Source organism: Dendrobates tinctorius, unplaced genomic scaffold, assembly GCF_039654945.1.
Source record: "Dendrobates tinctorius isolate UK_male_01 unplaced genomic scaffold, ASM3965494v1 ptg000156l, whole genome shotgun sequence".
Taxonomy (NCBI): Eukaryota; Metazoa; Chordata; class Amphibia; order Anura; family Dendrobatidae; genus Dendrobates; species Dendrobates tinctorius.
The window spans coordinates 27,825,863-27,849,228 of record NW_027361823.1 but is presented as its reverse complement, the minus strand read 5'-3'; the positions used below and the strand labels follow the sequence as shown (position 1 = coordinate 27,849,228).

At 47.3% G+C, this 23,366-nt stretch overlaps 1 protein-coding gene across 2 annotated transcripts in view; it reads left to right on the top strand.

The window, feature by feature from the left end:
• The window catches only part of RTKN2 (rhotekin 2), an 88,906-nt gene that overhangs the window by 38,526 nt on the left and 27,014 nt on the right, over positions 1-23,366 (top strand). For both annotated transcript variants that reach the window (XM_073548296.1, XM_073548297.1), the window contains exons 6-10: positions 4,661-4,858; positions 13,240-13,334; positions 15,874-15,980; positions 17,454-17,585; positions 18,317-18,482. In XM_073548296.1, coding sequence (XP_073404397.1) covers positions 4,661-4,858; positions 13,240-13,334; positions 15,874-15,980; positions 17,454-17,585; positions 18,317-18,482 — 698 coding nt within the window. The remainder of the gene's footprint in view (positions 1-4,660; positions 4,859-13,239; positions 13,335-15,873; positions 15,981-17,453; positions 17,586-18,316; positions 18,483-23,366) is intronic.

Sequence of the window (23,366 nt, the reverse complement as noted above, 5' to 3'; positions counted from 1 at the left end):
TGTGGTAAAATTAATAAGGCAGGTTTATTCTTCAGTTCACTACGATTACAGCGATACCTCTGTATCTTTTTCTTGTTTGCTTGTTTGCTTGTTTTGGCGTTTTTTACACAATAAAAACTTTTATAGAAAAAATAATAATTTTTTCATCACTTTATTCTGAGAGCTATAACTTTACTTTTCTGCTGATGGAGCTGTATGGTGGCTTGTTTTATGCGGGGCAAGATGGCGCTTTCAGTGATACTATTTTTATTACCATTTCTTTTTTTGATCGCGTATTATTCCACTTTTTCCAAGCGGTATGATGATACCTCTTGGAAAAAGTACAATTTGCTACTTTTTTTTATTTTTATTATGGTGCTCACTGAAGGGGTTAACTAGAGTGATACTTTTATAGATGGGATTTTTACGGACGCGGAAATACCAAGCATGTGTGTTTTTGTTTTGTGTTTTTTTTTTTTTGTTTTTTTTACATAATGTGTATTTCTTTAGGGGCATTTTTTAAAATTATTAATTTATTTTTTCTTTTTACATATTTTTTTAAATGTGTTTTTTTTTTTTTTTTTTTTTTTTTTTTACCTTGTCCCTTTATGTGACTTTTTTACTTTTCACTTTCATTGTAGGTATTATACATTGCAATGCATTATACCTATGGAGAAAGCTTCTGAGACCATGCTGTGAGCATGGTCTCAGGCTTTCCGTAGCTGGATGACCCGGGGGTTATCATGGCAGAGATCGGGCCCCGCGATTACATCGCGGGGACGCCGATCTGAGGCAAAGGGAGCCCCCATCCCTGTGCCATCGCCTGATTGCGCTCAATCACAGCAATCGGGGTTAACAGCCATGCGCGGACGCCACTCTTGGCTGTTAGTGCAGGAAGCTCAGCCACCGCAGCGCTGCACAGATTGACTGACCAATCACAGCGTTCTGGGTGCGGGGACCGTTGGCATGGGTCCCCGCACATCTTCCCGTGCCTCTTAGCTGTCTGTGACAGCTGTCGGCACTGAACTGTCATGGTGTGGGAACTTACATCCTGCCATGACAGGCTATGCCCGTCAATGGATGTTAAAGGGGTTAAAGCGAACCTGTCACCTGTTTTGGCTGCTATAAGATGCGGCCACCGCCTTTCAGGGCTTATCTACAGCATTCTATAATGCTGTATATAAGCCCCCGGGCCAACCTGAAAGAAAAATGAGTTTTATTATGCTATGTGCCCACTTAAGCAGAAATTTCCTGAGAAAAAAACGGACTCCTTCCCAGGAAATCCGCAATTTTTTATTCGTGGTTTTTGTGCAGTTTTTTTGCGGCTTTTTCAAGTTTTTTTCCGGAGCGTCCTAATACAGTGAAATCCACAAATTTTCTGCAAAATTAATGAACATGCTGCGTTTTTTTTTCCGCAATGCGTTTTTTTTTTTTTTTACGGAAAAACGCATCTTGGGCACAAAAATTGTGGATTTCATTCTAATAGGATGCTTAATGTATGCGTTTTTTAAGCGTTTTTGCGACGGAAAAACGTGAAAAATCCTGAACGTGTGCACACAGCCTTACACTCACCCGGGGAGGGCAGTCCGATGAGGTGCGGGTCGATGGGTGTCGCAAGTCCTGGTCCCGCACCTCTCATCTTGAGACGCCACCCTCCTGCTTGCTTCATCGATCCCTAGCATTGCACTCCTGCGCAGGCGTACTTCTCTCCCCTGTTGAGGGCAGCGCAAAGTACTGCAGTGCGCAGGCGTCGGGAAAGGTCAGAGAGGCCCAGCGCCTGCACAGTGCAGCACTTTACTCTGCCCCTGATGAATATAATAAAACTTATAATAATAATAATAAAACTAAACATAAAATAATAAAACTTATTTTTCTTGCCTTTCAGGTTGGATCGGGGGCTTATATACAGCATTATAGAATGCCGTAGATAAGCCCTGAAAGGCTGTGGCAGCATCTTATAGCGGCCAAAACAGGTGACAGGTTCCCTTTAAATAGTGGTACAATTACCAAAAAATGTTGGTGTTTTCCTTTGTTCTGTGCACAGCGTTTACCATTTGAATTAATTTCACATATTGGTAGCTCAAACTTTTTAATAATAATAATCTTTATATAGCGCCAGCACATTCCGCAGCGCTTTACAGTTTAACCGTTTCAAAACACAAGTCATAAGTAATAACGTTAACAATACAATAATTAAAGCAAAATAAGCCGCCCCTGCTCGTGAGAGCTTACAATCTGCAATGAGGTGGGGGAGATACAAAGTACAAGTGTGTATTTACAATTGTGTATTTACAATGAAGGTCCAGCCATCTTCAGGGGAGTGAAGGATGGATGGAGATAGTGAATGGGCTACACACGCACACTTACTCATAGAATGACTTTGATTAGTGAACGTGATAGGCCGCTCTGAACAAATGTGTTTTGAGGGAGCACCTAAAACTATGCAAATTGTGGTTAGTCCTAATTTCTTGGGGTAGAGCATTCCAGAGGATAGGAGCAGCACGGGAGAAGTCTTGGAGTCGGGGGTGGGAGGTATAGATTACTGCAGAGGTTAGTCGAAAGTCGTTTGCAGAGCGCAGCGATCGGCTAGGCCGATAGACAGAAATGAGGGAGGAGATGTAGGGGGGTGCTGCACTGTGGAGAGCTTTGTGGGTGAGAATAAGTACTTTGAATTGGATCCTATAATGAATGGGCAGCCAGTGTAATGACTAACGAAGAGCGGACACGTCCGAGTACCGATTAGCCAGATGGACGACCCTGGCTGCTGCATTAAGTATGGACTGGAGAGGGGATAGTCAAGTGATGGGGAGGCCAGTTAATAGAGCGTTGCAGTAATCCAGGCGGGAGTGGAGCAATGCTACAGTGAGGGTTTTTGTTGTTTCCATGGTGAGAAAAGGGCGGATTCTAGAGATGTTCTTTAGGTGTAAGCGGCCAGAGCGGGCAAGAGATTGTATATGGGATGTGAAGGAGAGATTGGTGTCAAACATAACACCCCGACAGCGTGCCTGCTGCTGGGGTGTTATTGTGGTGCCACCCACGGAGAGGGAAATGTCAGATTTAGGGAGGTTAGTAGACGGCGGGAGCAGAAGTTCAGTTTTGGAGAGGTTGAGTTTCAGATAGAGAGTGGACATGATATTGGAGACTGCGGACAGACAGTCAATGGTGTTCTGTAGTACAGTGGTTGTAAGGTCGGGGGAACACATATATAGTTGTGTGTCATCAGCATAAAGATGGTACTGAAAGCCAAATCTGCTGATGGTCTGTCCAATTGGGGCCATGTAGAGAGAGAAAAGGGGGCCAAGGACTGAGCCCTGAGGTACCCCGACAGCAAGAGAAGAGGAGATGATCTGGAGCTAGAGAACAAAACACTGAAGGAGCGGTCAGAGAGATAGGAAGAGAACCAGGAGAGTGCAGTGTCCTTAATGCCTAGTGACTGGAGCCTAGAGAGTAGGAGATGGTGGTCAACAGTATCGAAAGCTGCAGATAGGTCAAGAAGAATGAGCAGAGAGTGGTCATCGTTACGTTTTGCTGTCAGAAGGTCATTGGTCACTTTGAGTGCAGTTTCTGTCGAATGTAGGGGGCGGAAGCCGGACTGTGAAGGGTCTAGAAGGGAGTGAGTGGAGAGGTAACAGGTAAGGCGGGAGCAAACTAGGCATTCCAAAAGTTTAGAGATGAAGGGGAGATTGGAGACTGGTCTGTAGTTGTTTGTGCAGGATGGGTCGAAAGCGGGTTTCTTTAGTAATGGAGTGACAATGGCGTGTTTGAAGGAGAATGGGAAAATGCCCGAGGAGAGGGAAAGATTAAAGATTGTAGTTAGGTGGGTTGTGACGACTGTAGAGAGAGACTGGAGGAGATGTGAGGGAATGGGGTCGGTAGTGCATGTAGTCGGACGAGAAGAAGAGAGGAGTCTGGAGACTTCTTCCTCTGTGATGGGATCAAATGTGGAAAGTGAGTCAGGGGAGATGCAGGAAGGGTTGGGAGTCACAGCACTTGGTGGTTGGGAGCAGATTTCCTGACGGATATTATCTATTTTTTCTGTAAAGTGGGAGGCCAGGTAATCAGCACAAATGTCTGTGATAGGGGCTTGTGCTTTTGGCCTGAGGAGGGAGTGAAAAGTGTCAAAAAGTTTCTTGGGGTTGTTGGCTAGTGAGATCAGGGTGGTGAAGTAGGTCTGTTTGGCGAGATGAAGGGCAGCGTTACAGGTTTTATAGACTTTTTAATAAATAGCCTTAATAAATGTTACTCTAACTTTGAAAAAATATATATATATTATGGTAAAAATCCTACGGTGATATTTCTTTTCTATTTTACGATTTAATGAAAAATTCCTACGTATCTGAAGGTATTTTTCCCTCTGAGATAGTGATTGAATATAGCTAGAATCGCTCTCTTATCCAGAGAATGAAAGGGATACAGATCTGGTTATTCAAAAGAAAAAAAACTAAAATTATTTGTAGAGTGCTTCATGCTAGATCTGTGAATATGAATTGTCACGTTTTTGTCCATTTCTAGTCGTCTTTGCCTCTATTGTTTATAACCTCACCTTTTGTTTTTCATTAATTTGCACTTAGTCTTCCAGCACAATCGGTCTCCTCCGTTCTCATGCTTTAATATAAAGTACACATCTTTTTATTGTGAGTTATTAATTTACAGCACGACAGATGTTTCCTTGCTTTTGCAGCACCGAAGCAAGGCCAGACTTTCAATTAAAGCTGGAAGTGTATAGCTGCAGCATGGACGACTCGTCTATAGCAAACACTCCCAAGAAACTCGCTCGGAAGCTCAGAAACTCAATTGGGAAATCTGCAGGGAAGAAATTTAATTCAGAACTGGAGGAATCTGAGCCAGAAGCTTTTTTGTTCTCCAATCCTCACATGCCGTGAGTTGTGCTTTCAACATTCACTGCTATTAATATACATGTACTGTATGTGGTCACCGTGGCTTTGTAGCTCTCTCCTTGAAAACAATACATGGAACCTTAGAAGCAGAAAAAATTCTAATTGATGTTTTAATTGCTCTAAGCGGAACTGAGAATTCTAGTAACTTTTATCTATTGTGACAGAGGGAATATTTTACATTTCTAAAATGACATTTCTAATGACAACTATACTCTCTTTCCTTCCAGAAATGGTGTACATCGAATATACAGATTCTAGAAAGTATATATCTTACAACCCACTACAGGATCTATTTTCCTTTTGTAAAATCTGATGATAAAATAAACCTATTGTGGGTGATCTCTGCAATTTTAAAGTTTATATATCACCAAATTTCACTATTCAAACTGATAAATCATTGTGTAGATCATGTGGCGTCTCTAGCTAGACTCCTAAAAATAAAAGTGCTCATGGTTCATCAAGAATCTCAGCAAAAAAAACCTCCCCCTTTTAACCGATAGGTCATTCTCTGATGAATGACCTATTATTTAAGTTAAACATTTTTGTTATGTATTTAAATTTCATTTTTAAATAATAGAAATCTTATTTTCACAGTAGCCACTGGGTTTTTTTAGACTCTAACTTCCTGTTTCAGGAAACAACACATGTACATAGCTCTCTGTTTTCTATTAAAGCATCAAATAAGCATGTGCCAATGTCATTACCTGCCTCTGATGATATGGAGCCTGATGGAAACTCTTCTTGAAAGGACAGGAAGTATGAGTCTAAAAAAACCCAGTGGCCATTGTAAAAATTGCAAGTTTACTATTTTTGACTATTGATCTGAAAAGAAAAAAAAATTATACAAAATGTTTATAAAATACATATAACACAAAAACAGGATTTACAGAATATGTTACTTTCTCCTTCGTCTCATTGGGGGACACAGGTACTGTGGGTGTATGCTACCGCCATCTGGAGACTGACACTAAGTAAACAACACAAGGTTGGCTCCTCCACCGCCGCATAGACCCTCGCCCCGATTACGGGCGGAAACCAATTTTTATGCTTAGTGTCTTTGGAGGCACACATGTCTGGGTTTCTCCAGACTTCTTTTTTTTTTTTTTTTTTTCCTTCTCTCTTTTTTCCATGAAGATAAAACAGGGGTGACAGACCCTATTGAAAGGGGCCGATATCCCCAAACCAACAACGGGCGAGCACGTGTTGAGTATCGTCTCCACGTATCCTTTCCCGCACCGTGGGACATATCTGGGCCATTTTCCCAGACTTTTTTTTTTCTCTTTTCTCTTTGGCTATGAAGATTAGACAGGGGCAACGAATCCTATTGAAAGGGTCTGATTTCCCCAAACCATCAACGGGCGAGCACGTGCGAGTGTCCCTCCACGTATACTCTCCCGCGACGTGGGACATGATGCCAGACTTAGCCCTGTCCACCCCTAGGTATAGAAACCATGGGCTTGTACAGAGGCACAAGACTAGTCCGTGCGGCCCCCACTGCTCCACCAACGCTAGACGGCGGTGCTGCAAGGCGGCGGACGGTCCCTCTCCTCATCCCTGGAAGGAGGACGGAGCCAGGGTGCCTGCACCGTCCCGGATTTACCACCCATTTTCCCCCCTGTACCTGATCGGAAGAAGGCAGGAAGATGGCCAGGGAGGGCCCTGCGGCGTCCAGAGGGCCGGAGCCCTTATCTTCAGGCAGAACAGGAGGTGCATGCAGAAGTCCCGGCATAGCCCCCCTTCCCCGGCCTCCCCCTCCCACAGCACAGTAACGGGGCTACAGCAGTGGCGGCAGAGCGGACGCAGTGTCTGGCACCAGTAAAACGCTGGCCCCGGCCTTGGGATGCGGAGCCCGGCCCGCCCGCTGCCACCCCCGTCGCGGGCGGACATCACAAATTCAGCCCGCGGCTTCGGCCGGTGGTAGCCTGGGCGGACGCCGCATAAATTGAGGCCCCGGCTTCGCCTCAAGCTAGGCCGCGACAGAAAATTACGGGCGGTCCGCCCGCAGCTGGACTGTGCAGCAGCAGAGGACGCGTGGGGGACACAGGACCGGGTAAGTGCGGTCCCAATGGGGTGAGGCCACGTATGCAGAGGTGCTACCTCCTCCCCCCAACCCCTAGCAGGCGTGGAGGCCGGGCGGTTCCATATGGCTGGAAAAGGGAAGTCACACACATTCCTGTACGCTGCATGCATCGCCTGTAGGGCCTCATTTCCGCGGGCGCAGAGCAATAAACTATGCGAAGCCTGCGACTCCGAACGCGCCCAGGAGCCCTCCCCTGCGACCGAGCCCAGGGATTTTAATCCTCCGGAATGGGCCTTATCGCTATCGCAGTCTATGGCATTGCTTACAAAGGCGATCGAGTCTCTTCACGCCCCGGATAGGGGCAAGGATAGTGCCTCTCTGATCTGGGAGGGATCCTCCACCTCACAAGAGCCTCTGGCCTGCAGAGGCCGCTCTCATTCCAGGCAGGCGCAAAGAAAGCGAACCCACAGAGCGTCTCCCGGCCCATCCGGTGCCTCGGCATCCGTGAGTTCGGCATCACGGATGTTCAAATGATGACTCAGACGAGCCGCTTGACCTAGATACCCCGGGGTGTCGGGAAACAATTGACAGCCTCATCGATGCTGTTAATCAGACTCTGGAGATTGAGGATGACGTCACCCTGGCCTCAGGCCATAAGGTATCCTTCAAGCGGACTAAGCGACCGCATAGGGTGTTTGGCTCTCACCCAGAGTTTGAGGATATAGTGCAGCGTCACAGAACACGGCCGGATAGGCGTTTCTCGGGCTAGAAGACTATAGAGTTGAGATATCCGTTTGCCCCGGAGCTTTTTAAAAAATGGGCGGAATCCCCAGTAGTGGATCCACCGGTGTCACGCTTGGCCTCGAATTCCGTGTTATCTGTGCCTAGTGGTTCCTCTATCAAAGACCCCACTGATCGGCTCATAGAGATTTTGGCTCGCTCAGTTTTTGAGGCATCAGGATCAGCACTCTCCTTCGTTTGCGGCAACGTGGGTAGCCAAGGCTATGATGTCATGGTCAGAGTCATTGAACAGGGTCTTGCAGGATAGAGACCTGCCTTCAGAGGTATCAGAGATTGCGAGTCAAATCGCTATGGCTGGTGACTACTTAATGCGTCCTTGGATGCGGCCAATTGTGCGGCACTCGCGGCCGCGAATGCGGTAGCCATTAGGAGGGCCCTATGGTTAAGGACATGGCGGGCCGATTCTGTTTCCAAGAAGTCGTTAACTTCCCTGCCTTATCAGGGTGGCCGCCTGTTCGGGGAGAAATTAGACCAGCTAATTTCCAATGCTACGGGGGAAAAAGCAGCTTCCTCCCGCAACAAAGGACCAAGCAGCTGTTTTGCCAAGATCAGGCACGGTTTCGGGCCTTTCGCAACCCCGGGTGGACGGCAGCAGCCAGCTCTGCCGCTTCAGGTCGCTCCAACCAGGATAGGGAGCGACAGGTCTCATATAGAGCCAACCCATTGGGGTGAATGCGTGCTCGCCAGCCCAGGGCAAGGGGAGCCAGGGTCCAGAAATCCTCAGCCAAATGACTCAGAGCACTTTTTAGGCGACATCAGCAGAGTAGGCGGCCGCCTGCTCTGCTTTCGCCAGGTCTGGGTCACGCTAGCACGCGACTCATGGGTGGCGGAACGGGTGTCCGCAGGATACAAGATAGTTTTTCAAGCTTCCCAAGGTGGAACCCCGGGCAAGGGCATTGCTAGGGGCCATCGATTCACTCCCGCGCAATGGAGACATTGTTCCCGTACCAGAGCACGAGAAAAGGAAGGGTTTTTATTCCAATCTGTTCGCGGTCCCCAAAAATGACGGGACAGTCAGGCCGGTTTTGGACCTGACGCTACTGAACAAGTTCATCAGGATCAAGCATTTCCGAATGGAATCTCTGTTCAGTTATAGCGGCCAAGGGGAATACTTGGCCTCGAACGACATCCAGGATGCCTACCTGCACGTCCCCATTTTTCCTCCGCATCAAAAGTTTTTGCGGTTCGCCATCAATGGCCGACATTTCCAGTTTGCAGCACTGCCCTTCGGCCTCGCCACCGCTCCCAGAGTGTTCACAAAGGTGATGGCAGTTGTGATGGCCATCTTACACTCTCGAGGCATAGTCGTCTTACCATACTTAGGCGACCTCTTGGTGAAGGGCCCCTCATTTCGGGCATGCAAGGAGAATGTCAACATCACGCTGGATACCCTCTCCCACTTAGGGTGGTTGGTCAAGGGGAAAAAATCATCCCATGTCCCAGCGCAGAGGATTTCTTTTTTAGGGATGATTTTTGATACCTCCCGAGGGTTGGTAATTTTCCCTCAGGACAAGGCTCTAGCGCTCCGGCAAGGAGTCAGAAGCTTCTGCAGCCAGTCCTGCACACCATTCGGTTTGGGATGAGAGTGCTAGGGAAGATGGTGGCAGCAATGGAAGCGATTCCTTTTGCCCAATTTCATCTTCGCCTCCTACAGCGCGCTCTCTTGTCAGCCTGGGACAAGAACCCGTTCACACTCGATCATCATTGCTGGCTACCCTCGCAGGTCAGACAGTCACTGGAGTGGTGGACGAGCAGGTCCTCCCTTCTGCAGGGGAAACGCTTTCCCCCAGATCACTGGCTAGTGGTCACAACAGACGCCAGCCTCCTCGGCTGGGGAGCAGTTTTTCGCCACCACACTACCCAGGGACGATGGTCGCCGCAGGAGGCACGCCTCCTGATCAACTTGTTGGAAATACGAGCAGTCCGGCTGGCACTGCAACATTTTCAGCACCTTCTAGCAGGATGTTCCGTCCGAATTCAATCGAACAGCGCAATGGCGGTGGCTTACGTAAATTACCAAGGGGGCACGCGCAGCAGAGCGACCATGCGCGAGGTAGGACACGTGCTTCCCTGGGCCGAGAGGATCCATTCGGTAATAGTGGCGGGCCATATCCCGGGCATGGAAAATTGGGCGGCGGACTTCCTCAGCCGGCAGGGTGTCGCGTCAGGGGAATGGTCTCTGCACCCCGAGGTCTTCCTGCAGATTTGCCAACGGTGGGGAACACCGGATGTGGATTTGATGGCCTCCAGGGTGAACGCCAAGGTGCCCATGTTTGTCGCTCGGGACCCGCGAGCGATCGCAGTGGATGCGTTGGTTCTGCCATGGAACCAGTTTTGCCTTCCATACTTGTTTCCCCTGCTGCCGCTGCTCCCGAGGGTCATCAAGAAGATCAAAACAGAAGGGGTTCCAGCGATTCTGCTGGCTCCAGACTGGCCCCGCCGAGGTACACAGATCTAGTGCAGCTGCTCTCCGATGTCCCTTGGCGACTGCCAGAACACCCTGATCTACTGTCCCAGGGCCCGATCTTCCACCCGAACTCGGGGGCCCTGTGTTTGACGGCATGGCCGTTGAATCTTGGATTCTGACCCAGGCTGGGTTCAGCCACAATGATTAGCGCCCGGAAGGCTACCTCGGCGAGAATTTACCACCATACCTGGAAGGTCTTCTTCACTTGGTGTCGAAACCGTGGTTTTTCTCCACTGACATTTTCGATTCCCAACATCCTTGCCTTTCTTCAGTCTTGCCTAGACTCGGGTTTGGCCCCGAGCTCCCTTAGGAGCGAAGAATTGCTACCAATATGCAGGTGAGGACTTTCATCCAGGGAGTCTTCCACTTGGTACCTCCCTGTAGGGCGCCCCTGGACACCTGGGACCTTAATCTGGTCCTGAGTGTTCTGCAGGAAGCTCCTTTCGAACCACTTCAGGATGTTCCTTTGTCGTACCTTTCCCGGAAGGTAGTATTTTTGGTAGCCATAACTTCCATTAGGCAAGTCTCTGAGTTGGCGGCCTTGTCCAGCCGAGCACCGTTTCTCACCTTCAACAAGGATAAGGTGGTGCTCAGACCAGCTCCCCCCTTTCTGCCAAAGGTCGTGTGCTCCTTCCATGTTAATGAAGATATTGTCTTGCCTTCGTTTTGTCCAGCGCCAGAACATCGTGTGGAAAAGGCTCTTCATGCGTTAGACTTGGTGAGAGCACTCAGAAGGTACGTGGCGCGGACGGCACCCTTTCGTCAGACGGACACGCAGTTCGTGCTCCCCAAAGGGTGCAGGAAGGGACTCGCAGCCTCAAAATCGACCATAGCCAGATGGATCTGTCTGACTATTCAGGAGGCCTACCGCATCAGGGGTGCGCTGGTTCCAGCAGGGATCAGAGCGCACTCTACTCGGGCAGTGGGCGCCTCTTGGGCTCTTCAGCACCAGGCTTCGACGGAACAAGTGTGCAAGGCAGCGACCTCGTCCAGCTTGCACACGTTTACTAAACATTACAATGTCCATACTCAGGCTTCGTCAGATGCGAGCCTGGGTAGAAGGATTCTCCAAGCATCGGTGGCGCACCTTTAGACAGGAGGTGCATGTAGCTTGGATTGGTGAGTCAACTTCCCACCCAGGGACTGCTTTAGGACGTCCCACAGTACCTGTGTCCCCCAATGAGACGAAGGAGAAACATGGATTTTTGTGAGTACTCACCGTAAATTCCTTTTCTCCGAGACGCTCATTGAGGGACACAGCACCCACCCTGTTAGCCAAGTTGGCTCTGTTTTTATTTAATTAATGTGCATTTTTTGTTGAAGTCAGGGTGGATCTTTTCCAGACATATTGTTAGCTGCATTAAGGTTAGTTTCACATTTGCGTTTAAGGCCGCAGTGACGGGCTGCGCACAGCTGCCGCTAAGCCCCGCCCCTTCCGCGCCTCCGGTAGCTCCGCCTACAGGCGCAAGACGCTGCATGCGTCCTGCGTCCTCTATCTTTAGCACTGGGGACGCAGGCTGTGCGCAGGTATGCGTTTGGCGGCGCATGTGTCCTTTTGACGCTGCGCCGAGCGCACCAAATTGCAACCTGTTGCGTTTGGCGCTGGTCGGCGCAGTGTCAAAAGGATGCATGCGCCGCCAAACGCATACCTACACACGGCCTGCGTCCCCAGTGCTAAAGATAGGGGACGCGTGCAGCGTCATGCGCCCGTAGGCGGAGCTACCGAAGGAGGCGGGGATTAGCGGCGGCCGTGCGCAGGCCGTCGCTGCGGCCTTAAACGCAAATGTGAAACTAGCCTAAGGCTGATTTTCGTTATTTCTCCGACTGCTTTTGCACTAAACTGGTTTCCGCCTGTAATCGGGGCGAGGGTGTATGCGGCGGAGGAGGAGCTAACCTTGTGGTGTTTACTTAGTGTCAGCCTCCAGATGGCGGTAACATACACCCACAGTACCTGTGTCCCCCAATGAGCGTCTCGGAGAAAAGGATTTTACGGTGAGTATTCACAAAAATCCATGTTTCTGATACGTTCTGTTTAAGGCACTTTGTGCATCCTTGCAAAGGCCATGTTTTAATTGGAAAGTTAAATCGGATGTTTATTATCAATGTATAGTTTTTCGTGAGCCATATAAAAATTCCTGAAATATTGCAGATTTCAGAATAGGTACTAGAGCTGCACAATGGACTGACATTTCATGCATTCTGCCTCCGGTTTTAGTATTGCTGTGTAGACTTGGAAAGGGTCATCAGTGTCATCTCCATAATGTTAGAGAGAGGAATAGGCTGCAGAAGGCCCAGATAGGCCGGGTAGAAATACTATATACACAGATATGATACAGGATGCATCTGTTTCTGCTCTCCTCAGTTTCTGTGGATGTACAACATTCATTCATTCATTCATTCATTCAGCAGACCGTTATTCTGGTGCAGTTTTTACTTGTATTCATTCCAGCTGCCATAAAGCATAAAAACTAACTCTTGCGCTTTGCATACAGCCAATACCGCAAAAATAGCTAGTAAAGCTTTTAAAATGTAAATTTCTTAATATGTAAGCGAGCTGTAAAGCTCTCAGTCCGGACACTGATCTCCATGAGAATTGGCCTCCAAAGATTATTGTAAATGACTGGGGGAGTTACCAGGGTGAGACATGTAATGACCGACAGTCTGCTCTCCCGATCCACATGTCTCACATTGGTTATGTTCCCTTTCATTAAAAATGATCCTCTGGAGGCCGATTCTCTGGGAGATCTATGTCCCGCCAATAGATCTGAACAGCTCATTTACATATTTAGAAAAGCATGGATTTCTTTGGCATAAATCATCGTATCGCAAATGTCAAGGTATGGCTTTGTTCCGCTTCCTATAATCTGCATGTCCATATAGAAAGACGGCTTAGGAGTATTCCTACTAACAGATTCCCTTTAATGAAGTAAACTAGAATTAGTTATACATGCTTTTGTAGACCAGAGGCCGTGCAGATATCCGGTCCAGCTGAATCATTAGGGGGATACGTACGAATATACAGAAAGTAATTTTTTTTTTTTTTTTTTTTTTTTCTCTCCTGGTCTATATTTTAGGGGAGCAAAATACAACCGTCTGGCTCATATTACACTCATGCTGGACAGTGTGGAGGATAGCTTCAGAACTCATACCCTTACTATTACCGCACATGGTAAGTGTTCACGTGTGTGCTAAAGTTTAGATCCCAGTTACTGTTCATGCTTCTCAATGTATTAAAATGGGGCAGTAAGGAATCACATACACTTTGTGCAAGAAAGGTGACCCCTATGGTGTTCTTGCATTAATCTTGATTCCTCCTTTAGACCAGAATTTTGATGCAATGTAGCACTTTTAAGCATGTCTCGTCTTTCGTTAGAATGTGCCTCCTTTTTGGCCAAGACGTGGTGCCCTCTTGTTTTAAAAAGTGTGTTAAATGGCGCACACGGCATGAGCTCCAGAACTCTGGCTTGCTTTGAATAGTAAATCTACATCACTGTTAGAAAAGGTAATATTGGTGAACAATGTAGGACTTTTTATTTATTTTTTTAAAGAATGACTATAAAAGTTGAGCAAAGATATTCGCAGGATACTGGTCCTGCAGCCATATAAGAAGTCCTTGGCCACCGGACCAGAACCTTTTTGACCCTCCTCCTACGTGCAGGTATCCCCGACGCCTCTTCAGATTACAAATCCCAGGACACGACATCATCATCATTGTGGCACGGTGCACTCACGGCGTCACACCTACTAATGAGCGCAGTGTGAAATTCGGAAAATGCTTAACTGTTCCCTACTAGCCTTAGCCTGTCAGGGCAAGCGTGCAGGGTCTGAGCACACCTAGCGTAGCGCTTAATGCGGCTACTACTGGTTGCACTGTATAGGTCAGAATAAGGCTACATAGCGAAATGTGACATTCGAATCATAGTGCCGGTTTCCTAAGGCACCACGTTGCGACCTGAAACAAATGTTTCCAAATGTGTTGGATTTCCTGTCTCCGGTCATAAATTGCACACGACTGATTTGCCATAGACTTCAATGCAAGTCACGTGCAACTGCAACTTACCTGCAATTTTCTGTTTTTTGTTTACAGCAAATATCAGTGAAAAAATAGTCGGAACAGTTTGCAGACCAATATCAGATTTTTAGTTGCTCAGCGTGTCTGAGGTTTGCTGTCGCGCAACACGCCATCGTGAAACACAGTGATTCTCAAACCCCATCCTCACAGCCCCCAAGAGATCATGCTCTCAGGGTTACTTTAGTATTGCGCATTTGATGGAAGTGTCATCAAAGCATCAGCAAGACTAATAGAAATCCAGAAAACATGACCTGTTGGGGGCAGTGAGGACTGGAGTTTGGGAAACACTGGTGTAATCCTAGGAGTCTGTCAGCAGTAGAGATTAGCGACTCGCTTTGCGCAACGTTAGTCCTCAGTTAGTGCTCTCTGGCCGTGCACAGGAGTTGGGTGAATTTCCTGATCTTCCGGGACCCCAGGTTTGTCTTGCGTCATCACCCATACGAGTCATAAATGGCCTCACACAAGGTTGATGAATCAATTGCCGCACCAAGAAACCTCGAAGGTCGGGAAACTGGCACAGCTCCTATCACAGCTAGTGAGCTGAGCCGAGGTTGCACAAAGCAAATCCTCTTGTCTGTAGTCAGCAAGTTTTTGCTATGTTGTTATAAAGTAGGGGCAGACCCCCTGATTCCAGTGTTGATCTGTCACATACTGGGCTGTGTTGCTGTGTCTATAAAATCAGTGTTTTATCAGCAGGAGATTATCACTAAAGGACTAGGTGTCTTGTGCTTCCTAGTCAACTGCTTCTGTGGAACCCAACCCCTAACACTGATCAGCAGCTTCTGTGTACACTGGATATTGAGAGAGTTGCCCATCAGTGGTGTGGGAGGGGTATACAGGGCTCAGCATTCAGAGCACTGCAGCAAAGAAGACAATGGTTTTATTGAAACTACACCAGCCAGAACAGTAAGTGATAAATCACTGGAATCTAGGCCTCTAACCCTACATCCAGCTGCTCTGAGATTACATAGAAAATTATTTTTCAAGAAGTCCCAACAAAATTTTTATTCGATAACCTGTCATAATTACTTATGATGATGTGCAAGTGTATTGCTATACTTATTGATCACCATCTTTACCCACATCCTCTCCGGCTTTTGTTCCAAGCCCCACATGAGCGCAACTCTTCTTGGCCGACTCTATGTGGGGCTGAGCTGATTCCTCAATGTAAGACTATGGAGAATCTGAGTGAGACTTCATAGTCCTACACAGAGAAAGACTTTGGGCTCACGCATCAACCCCTCTGTGATCCGCTTAGTCTGTTTGCACTTCACGTGGGCAAGAAGAACACCAGAGTGACACACTTAAAGGAACACTCCTCCTCTTCCTCCTCCTCCTATCAAACTTTTTATCCTCTAAGATATTGCACTTATCATATTCTATAGCACTGTAGGGTGAGGAGTTGAAGAGGGGAATGATTTATGTGGGGAAAAGAGATTTCCTCTTCCCACAAAGAGCAGAGAAAAGAGTAGAATTACCTGGGTAGAAAGAGAAAATGAGCAATTGTAAGTACACAGTGCTATATAATATGATGACTGCAATATATTAAGGGGATAAAAAGTTTGATGAGAGGAGGAGTGTTTTAATTAGTCAGGATTGAAGGCAAACGCTTATGACCTAATTTTCTCTCTTTCAGAGGATTCTTCTTTCTGGCTTCCCTTGTATGGTAATTTGTGCTGCCATTTGGTTGCACAACCAACATGTATGACTGATGACGTTATTACTGGATTTCTTAATCAGCAGGTATTATATATTTGATTGTCTATAGCCTAAATTAGAACAGAGACTGGATACTTGACTTTCTCATTTTATTTGTTTTTTTTTTTTGGGAGGGAAATTCTAATTTTCAGAATTTTAGATTTGTTTATTTTTTTATATCTCCCATGTAGAGCAACCCTCTCTTCGCCTTGAATTCTCATTGTACTCCTTTCTCGTTTGGGCCATTACTAAGGGCACATGTCTGTGTGTTTTCATGAACAGTGTGTCCGTGGGCAAAAATGCTGATATGTCTGTTTATTAACAGCAGTGTGGGCCACAAAACGTCCCGCGCACGTGCACACTGATGACACACGGGTGACATCAATGTGACATGCATTGGCGCCATGGTAGCAGTGGTACACTCAGCGCTATTCCCCGGCGCCAGGTGCTGAAGGACCATTCTCATCATTCTCCCCTGCTCTTGCTTCGATCAGCACTATCAGGGGAGAATGTTGAGATATATTCAACTGATAACAGTGAAAGCAGGCAGTGGCTAATAAAAAATACTACTCCCATCAGCCTACACCTGCTGCTGCTAATAACAGTGAGAGCAGGTGGTGGCTGATGGGAGTATTTATCAGCCGTTGTCTGTGCTATAAATAAACTTTAATTCAAATAAAATGGCGTGGGTGCCCCTGGGTTTTTGATAACCAGCCAGGCAAAACTGACAGCTGCGGTCTGCAACCCTCAGCTGTCAGCTTTAGCATCAAGAATAGAGGGGTCCCCACACTGTATTTTTAATTTAAACAGCGTGGGGTCCCCCCAATTTTGACAACCAGCCTCGCTAAAGCAGACAGCTGAGGGCTGGTATTCTCAGACTGGTAAGAGGCCATTGATATTGGGCCCCCCCAGCCTAAAAATAGCTTGCAGTTGCCCATAAGAGGCACATCAATTAGATGCTCCAATTATGGTGCTTTGCCTGGCTCTTCCCACTTGTCCTGTGGTGGTGGTGGCAAGTGGGGTTCATATCTGTGGGGTTGATGTCGCCTTTTTATTTTCTATGGTAAACTCAGTGAGCTGAACTGCAATGTACTCACTGACTTTTTATCACAGTGCTGAGGTCCCCCCAGTTCAGCCCAGCTGGGAACACAGCCTCAGTGACCTGCAGTAACCTCAATGATGTCACCGCTGCTCATTGATGCTGCGCTCACAGCAGCTCATTCAACAGTGGTTCTCAGTCTGCAGAGCGTGTGGAAGAGCCCCAAGGTTGTGTTAATTTCCACCCTAGATGAAGAACTGACTGTACATTGTCCGAACATAAAGAACCCTCCTGTCCACTATGACCACTATAGTAAATCAGGCATGACTCTGTTAGATCGTGCCAGTTAATTTCTGCAATTGCCTGTCAAATCCGTCATATATTATATTTGATATTCCATAAACGAGCAGTGATACACATATAGGATATTTTTTTTTTCTTGCACAGAATTTTAATACTTATCTCATACTCAAATGTAGGAGACGGCTGGTGGCATTCGTAGTTGGATCAGAATGTACTGTGTGCTGAAAGGCGGCAGCCTTCACTGTTACTATACATCAGAAGAAATCGAGGCTAAAGTCGAAGCCACCATGACTATTCCTATTAACAAGGTAAACTGCATCTATGGGAACATGTTTAAAGAGAATGTATCATTTTGTAAGTTTATTATTTTTTATATACAAAAAAAAAATAATTTTTAATGTTTGCTTCTTTATCATCCTGCTTTTGTGCAGATCATTTTCCAGCTTAACTGTACAGTCTGAGGATAGTTAGCAGAGTCACCTCATTATCACTGGAGGAGGATTTCCAATGACTGATCTATTGAAAAGTCACAACTATTCATGTTTTATTTGTACTATGCAGTTGAGATGCGTATTTTTTTCAACAGAGGTATCTTTGCACTTGATGTCTGTCTTTTGCAACATCAAATAGCGTATAATGTGTAAGACCTGCTGCCATGTAGTCCTCCTTATTCATGAGCTCTGTATAGCCCCGCCCCTACCACTGATTGGCAACTACTGTGTATAGTCAGTAAGCTGACAATTGGTGTGGATGGGGTTGTACACAGCTCAGCATTCAGAGAACTGCTATATTTGCAGCAGATAAAATAGTGATTTTATCAAATCTACAGCAAGCTGTCCCGTAAGTGACACATCGTTGGAATCAGGGTCTCTACGATTACATCATGCTGTTCTCAGATGGGGAGTTTTAATTATTTTTTGGAAAGCAGATCCTTTGTGTAAAGTGTGCGGAAGAAGATCTGCTGTGAGTACACAACCCTCTTTTTGCCTTTATTGAGTAGTTACATGTGCTTGTTTTGTGTTTTTTTTTCACTTTTTAGGAAACAAGAATCCGTGCGGTGGAGAAAGATTCCAAGAAAAGACCCAACAGTTTTACTATCATCAACTTGGTGTCCGGAGAAGCGGTAACAAAAATATTTTCCACCGACAGCAAAGAACAACTTCAGAAATGGATGGAAGCCTTCTGGCAGCATTTTTACAACCTCAGTGAGTGCAGACATCTAGTAGTTAGCACAAAGAGTGCAGCGGCTTACTTTTGATTCATCCTGCCGCTCATGAATATGGTGTACATGGCCTCCATTATGGTGGGATATTGGCCATTCACCGGCCAAATCTTCTCTTTTTCTAGATTGGAAAGACCTACATGTGCAGTTTGCTCATTTTGGTTTTTTTTTTTGTTTTTTTTTGCATACATTGCATCCATACAGATCTCCAGATCTATCAAGTTTCAGGGCTGTCATTGTGAAATGTTGCATTTCATCTCCCTCTAAAGGTTATTTTCTATTGGGTTCAGGTCTGGAGACTGGCTAGGTCACTCCAGGACCTAGAAATGCTTTTTACAGAGCCACTCCTTAGTTGCCCTGGCTGAGTGTTTTCATGTCAGACATATGCTGGCGTGAGCAGGGGGACCTTTCGTGCCCTACAGGATTTTAATTGATGACAGCGTAGTGTGTTACTAATGGTAATGTTTGAGACTGTGGTCTCAGCTCTCTTCAAGTCATTGATCAAGTCCTCCTGTGTTGATCTGGGCTGATTCCTGACCTTTCTCTGAATAATCCTAGCTCCACGAGGCAAGATCTTGCATGGAGCCCCAGACTGAGGAAGAATAACAGCCATCTTGTGTTTCTTTCATTTTCTAATTGTGCCAACAGTCTTAATAAGCTGCTTGCCTATTTTTCTGTAGCACATCCTATCCTTGTGCAGGTCTACAATTTTGTCTCTGGTGTCTTTAGACAGCTCTTTGGTCTTGGCCATGGTGAAGAGGTTGGAGGGTGATTGAGTGTGTGGACAGGTGTCTTTTATACATGAAATGACTTCAAACAGGTGCAGTTAATACTCAACGATCGCGCCAACCTGGGGGGTTTTTGCCGGTGCCTGGTGTTGCCAGGCACCGGGCCTAGGATCGAGTACATCGGTACTCAATCCTAGCCTAGGACCTCATTGTTTCAGCGGCTCCGATTTGGCTGAAACAATGAGAAGCGCTGTGATTGGCTGTTTCGATTTCAACAGGCAATCACAGCGCTCGGGACGGCGGCGACAGACCCCAGGATGCCGAGACCATCTATCATAAGGTAACATGGCGTCAGAATTTTAATGCCATCACCACGACTTAAGTCGCCATGTCGCATTAAATGCCATGACGTACTATCCCGTCCTTGGTGATTAAGTCCCAGGTCACAAGGACGGGATAGTAAGTCATATGGCAGAAAGGGGTTAATAATAAGACTGTTGTGTTATATCATAATTCTACTGTTAATTACCTGTTATCTCCCTGCGAGGACTTCACTATTGTTAGAAATTAAACCGCTTACGTGTGTGTATATACTGTATATGCATATATTATCACTGAACCATGGTACACATCTGAGTTTGTAGAGTCATATTTTGGGCATTATGTGATATATATAATAATAATATATTTTTCTTTTTTTACACCTCTGTTAAAGTGTAGATAAACTTTTGTTTTTTTAATGTTTTCATCCAGCACAGAAAGAAGGTTATGGTGATTTTTGCAAGATTTGTAACAGCAGCTCCTGAGAGGCGGGGGTAAGGGAGGCGAGCAAATAACTTCTGTATAATAATCAGTGGGCTGGAGAGACTAGTATGTTAGGAGTTGGGAATGTAACCTCTGCGCAATTTCGGCTAGGGTCTGGTGGTCAAACTTCATGGAAACCCGGCTGTACACTATATGATAAAAGCTCTGATATTATACAGCACTGTGTACTTGCAATTGCTCATTCTACTTTTATTCGGACTCCCATGACAGCACCACGAGAGAGGGGATCCGCCCTTTAGGAACAGGAAACCTACAGATACAAAAAGGGCGGCACCTCTCCCACGCATCTGTTGGTTTCCTGTTCCTGAGGGGACGGGATCCTACAGAGAACCGGATCCCAGGCCGGCCGATACAGGTAGCGAGGGGGTCTCCTACCTCGGCCTGGTGCGGAACTCCTGGAGGACGCCACGGTGGCCCAGGATGGGTAGCACGGCGGTGGCGTATGCAGCAGGGAGCGGCGTCCGGAGGAGGTCCGTCTCCAGCGTAAGGCCGCCGCCGGTGAGTATGCCCCCCCGGGGGCTCCTGGCTCCGGCGGCGCAAGTGCGGTGGTATCGGGGGTCGGCGCAGCTGCGGGGTGCCGAGACCGGGGAGCGCTACATTCCGGAGCGCCCGGGCGTCCCGCGTGACTTCCGGTCACGTCGGGGTCGCAGTGACGTCAGGGGGCGGGCGGAGGATGCGCTTCCGGGTCAGCGGCGCCACTGCGCAGGCGCGAGAAAACCAAGATGGCGGCGCCCATCGAAAACGCCGATAAGCGTCGGCTCTCCGGCCAGGTGCGGCGCCAGCTGGGGAAGGGAGCCCTATTAAGTGGGGAGGAGCGCGGCAGGAATACTGCTGTCCGGAGGAGGGGTATATAGGCAGGACCCTGGCAGGGTGCCTTGCCTTGGCCACATTATTGCGAGCAGTAATGGAGAGCGATCAGGAGCAGCAGCGGCAGCAGCAGCAACGGCGGCAGCAGCGACAAGCATCACTGCCGCCCCTGGATGACCTTCGGCAGGTCAAGCAGAAAAAGAAAGAGTCCCGTGACAGTAAGGAACGTGTGGGACGAAGTGACCAATCCAGTCATAAAAGCTCCTCTAGGCAGACAGGAGCATCGACTGAGAAGAATCCCCCTCATTCTCCGGTACTTGATTGTGGCTCTGGTAAGTGATCTTCGTGAAAGTTCACTCAGTGACGGGACCCCCCTTCTGTGTTTTATTCTAGGGGAAGAAGGCTACAAGTAAAACTAAACACAGGGAATGCGCACTCTGTGCATGCCCATTACCTGACTCATGCCCCAAAAAATTGTGCCCCCCCTGTATTCAGCAGACAGTGGCGGAAGAGTCGCCCGCGGTAGCGGCGAGTTTAAGGGACATAGTCAGGGCAGAAATGAAGAAAACCCTAAAGTCTTTGTCCCAGCCGGAAAGTCTAAGGGGTGGGGTCCCGGTGGAGTCCGATTCCTCGGCAGAATGGAGGAGAAGTAGAGACTCCCAGGCTTCATCTCCCTCGTTCTCCTCAGGAGAAGAGGAATCTGGGAGGTTTTGTCTCCCACTTGACCGTGTAGACAAGCTGGTCAAAGCAGTCAGAGGGACAATGGAAGTAGAGGAGCCTAAGCCCCAGTTATCCATGCAGGATGTCATGTTCGGGGGCCTGGAGCAGAGGAAGCGTAGAGTCTTCCCATTAAATCAGAAAATCCAGGATCTGATCCACAGAGAATGGGGAAAAAAACGGATAAGAGAGGGTCACTACCACCAGCCCTCAAACGCAGATATCCCTTCGACGATCCGGCAGTGAATACTTGGGACAAGGCCCCCAAATTAGATGCAGCCATTGCGAAGGCATCGAAAAGATCCTCGCTACCCTTTGAGGACATGGGATCCCTTAAAGATCCCCTAGACAGGAGGGCAGATACCTTCCTTAAGAATACCTGGGAAATGGCTGCCGGGTCCTTAAGACCAGCAGTGGCATCAACATGCACGGCCAGGTCTATGATGGTCTGGTTGGACCAGTTAGAGTCACAATTAAAACAGGGTACATCGAGGCAAACAATTCTTGGGGCCCTACCAACAATCCAAGAGGGAGCAGCATTCTTAGCAGATGCCTCAGCGGATGCAGTAAGAATGGCCGCCAGGGCAGCAGGTCTTTCTAATGCGGCTCGTAGAGCCCTGTGGCTGAAGTGCTGGCAGGGGGACATTCAGTCCAGGGCGAAGCTGTGTGCTATTCCGTGTGAAGGTGAATATTTGTTTGGCACAGCCCTGGACGAACTGCTTGAGAAAGCTGGGGACGACAAGAAAAAATTCCCAAATCTCTGGTCTGCGTCCTACCGACGTCCATTTGGTAGGAGATTCGGTCAGGGGAGAAGGCGCAATTCTTCGCCTATTAGAGACCGTCCCAGATGGGAAGATAGAAGGAGAAGAGGTACGGGCTACATGTTCAGACGCTCATCGAGAGATCAAAAGAGACAGAATCAATGACTAGTAATTCCCGTGGGGGGTAGACTGTCATCCTTCCTCCCGGCATGGTTACAGATTACAAATAGTGACTGGGTGCGCAAAGTAATATCCACCGGGCTTAGATTGGAGTTTACCCAGGTCCCGCGGGATACTTTTAAATCAACTCCTTTAAGATCTTCACCCCTCGAACAAGCAGCTTTAGAAGCGGAGGTCTTAAGCCTTTGCCAGAAAAACGTCCTGATAGAGGTTCCAGATTCTGAGAGAGGAAGAGGGTTCTACTCTCCCTTGTTCCTGATCCAAAAACCTGATAAGACATTTAGGACGATTATTAATCTACGTTTCCTTAATAAGTTTTTGGTTAATCGTACTTTTAAGATGGAGTCCATCAATACAACAATAAAAATATTGTTTTAAAGGGTGTTTTATGGCAGTCATAGATTTGAAAGATGCGTACTATCATGTACCTATCCATGCAGATTTCCAGCAGTACCCGAGAGTGGCAGTTTCAGTAGACGGCACAGTCCGTCATTATCAGTATAGAGCCCTTCCCTTTGGTCTCTCAGCAGCACCCCGGGTATTTACAAAAATAGTGGCCGAGGTTATGGCTCATTTACGGGAAGTGGACATCTTAATTGTTCCATATTTAGATGATTTTTTGATTGTGGGAAAATCAGTGGGCCATTGTATATCCCAGATAGAAAAAGCTAAATCAAGGTTAGAAAACCTTGGGTGGATATTAAACTACGAAAAATCCCGACTCCAGCCCTTAAAGATACAGAAGTTTCTAGGCTTACTTTTAAATTCAGAAACTCAGAAGGGTCTATTACCATTGGATAAATTGCAAAAGATACAGCAGCAGGTCCTTCGGGCGATTGATAATCCTTC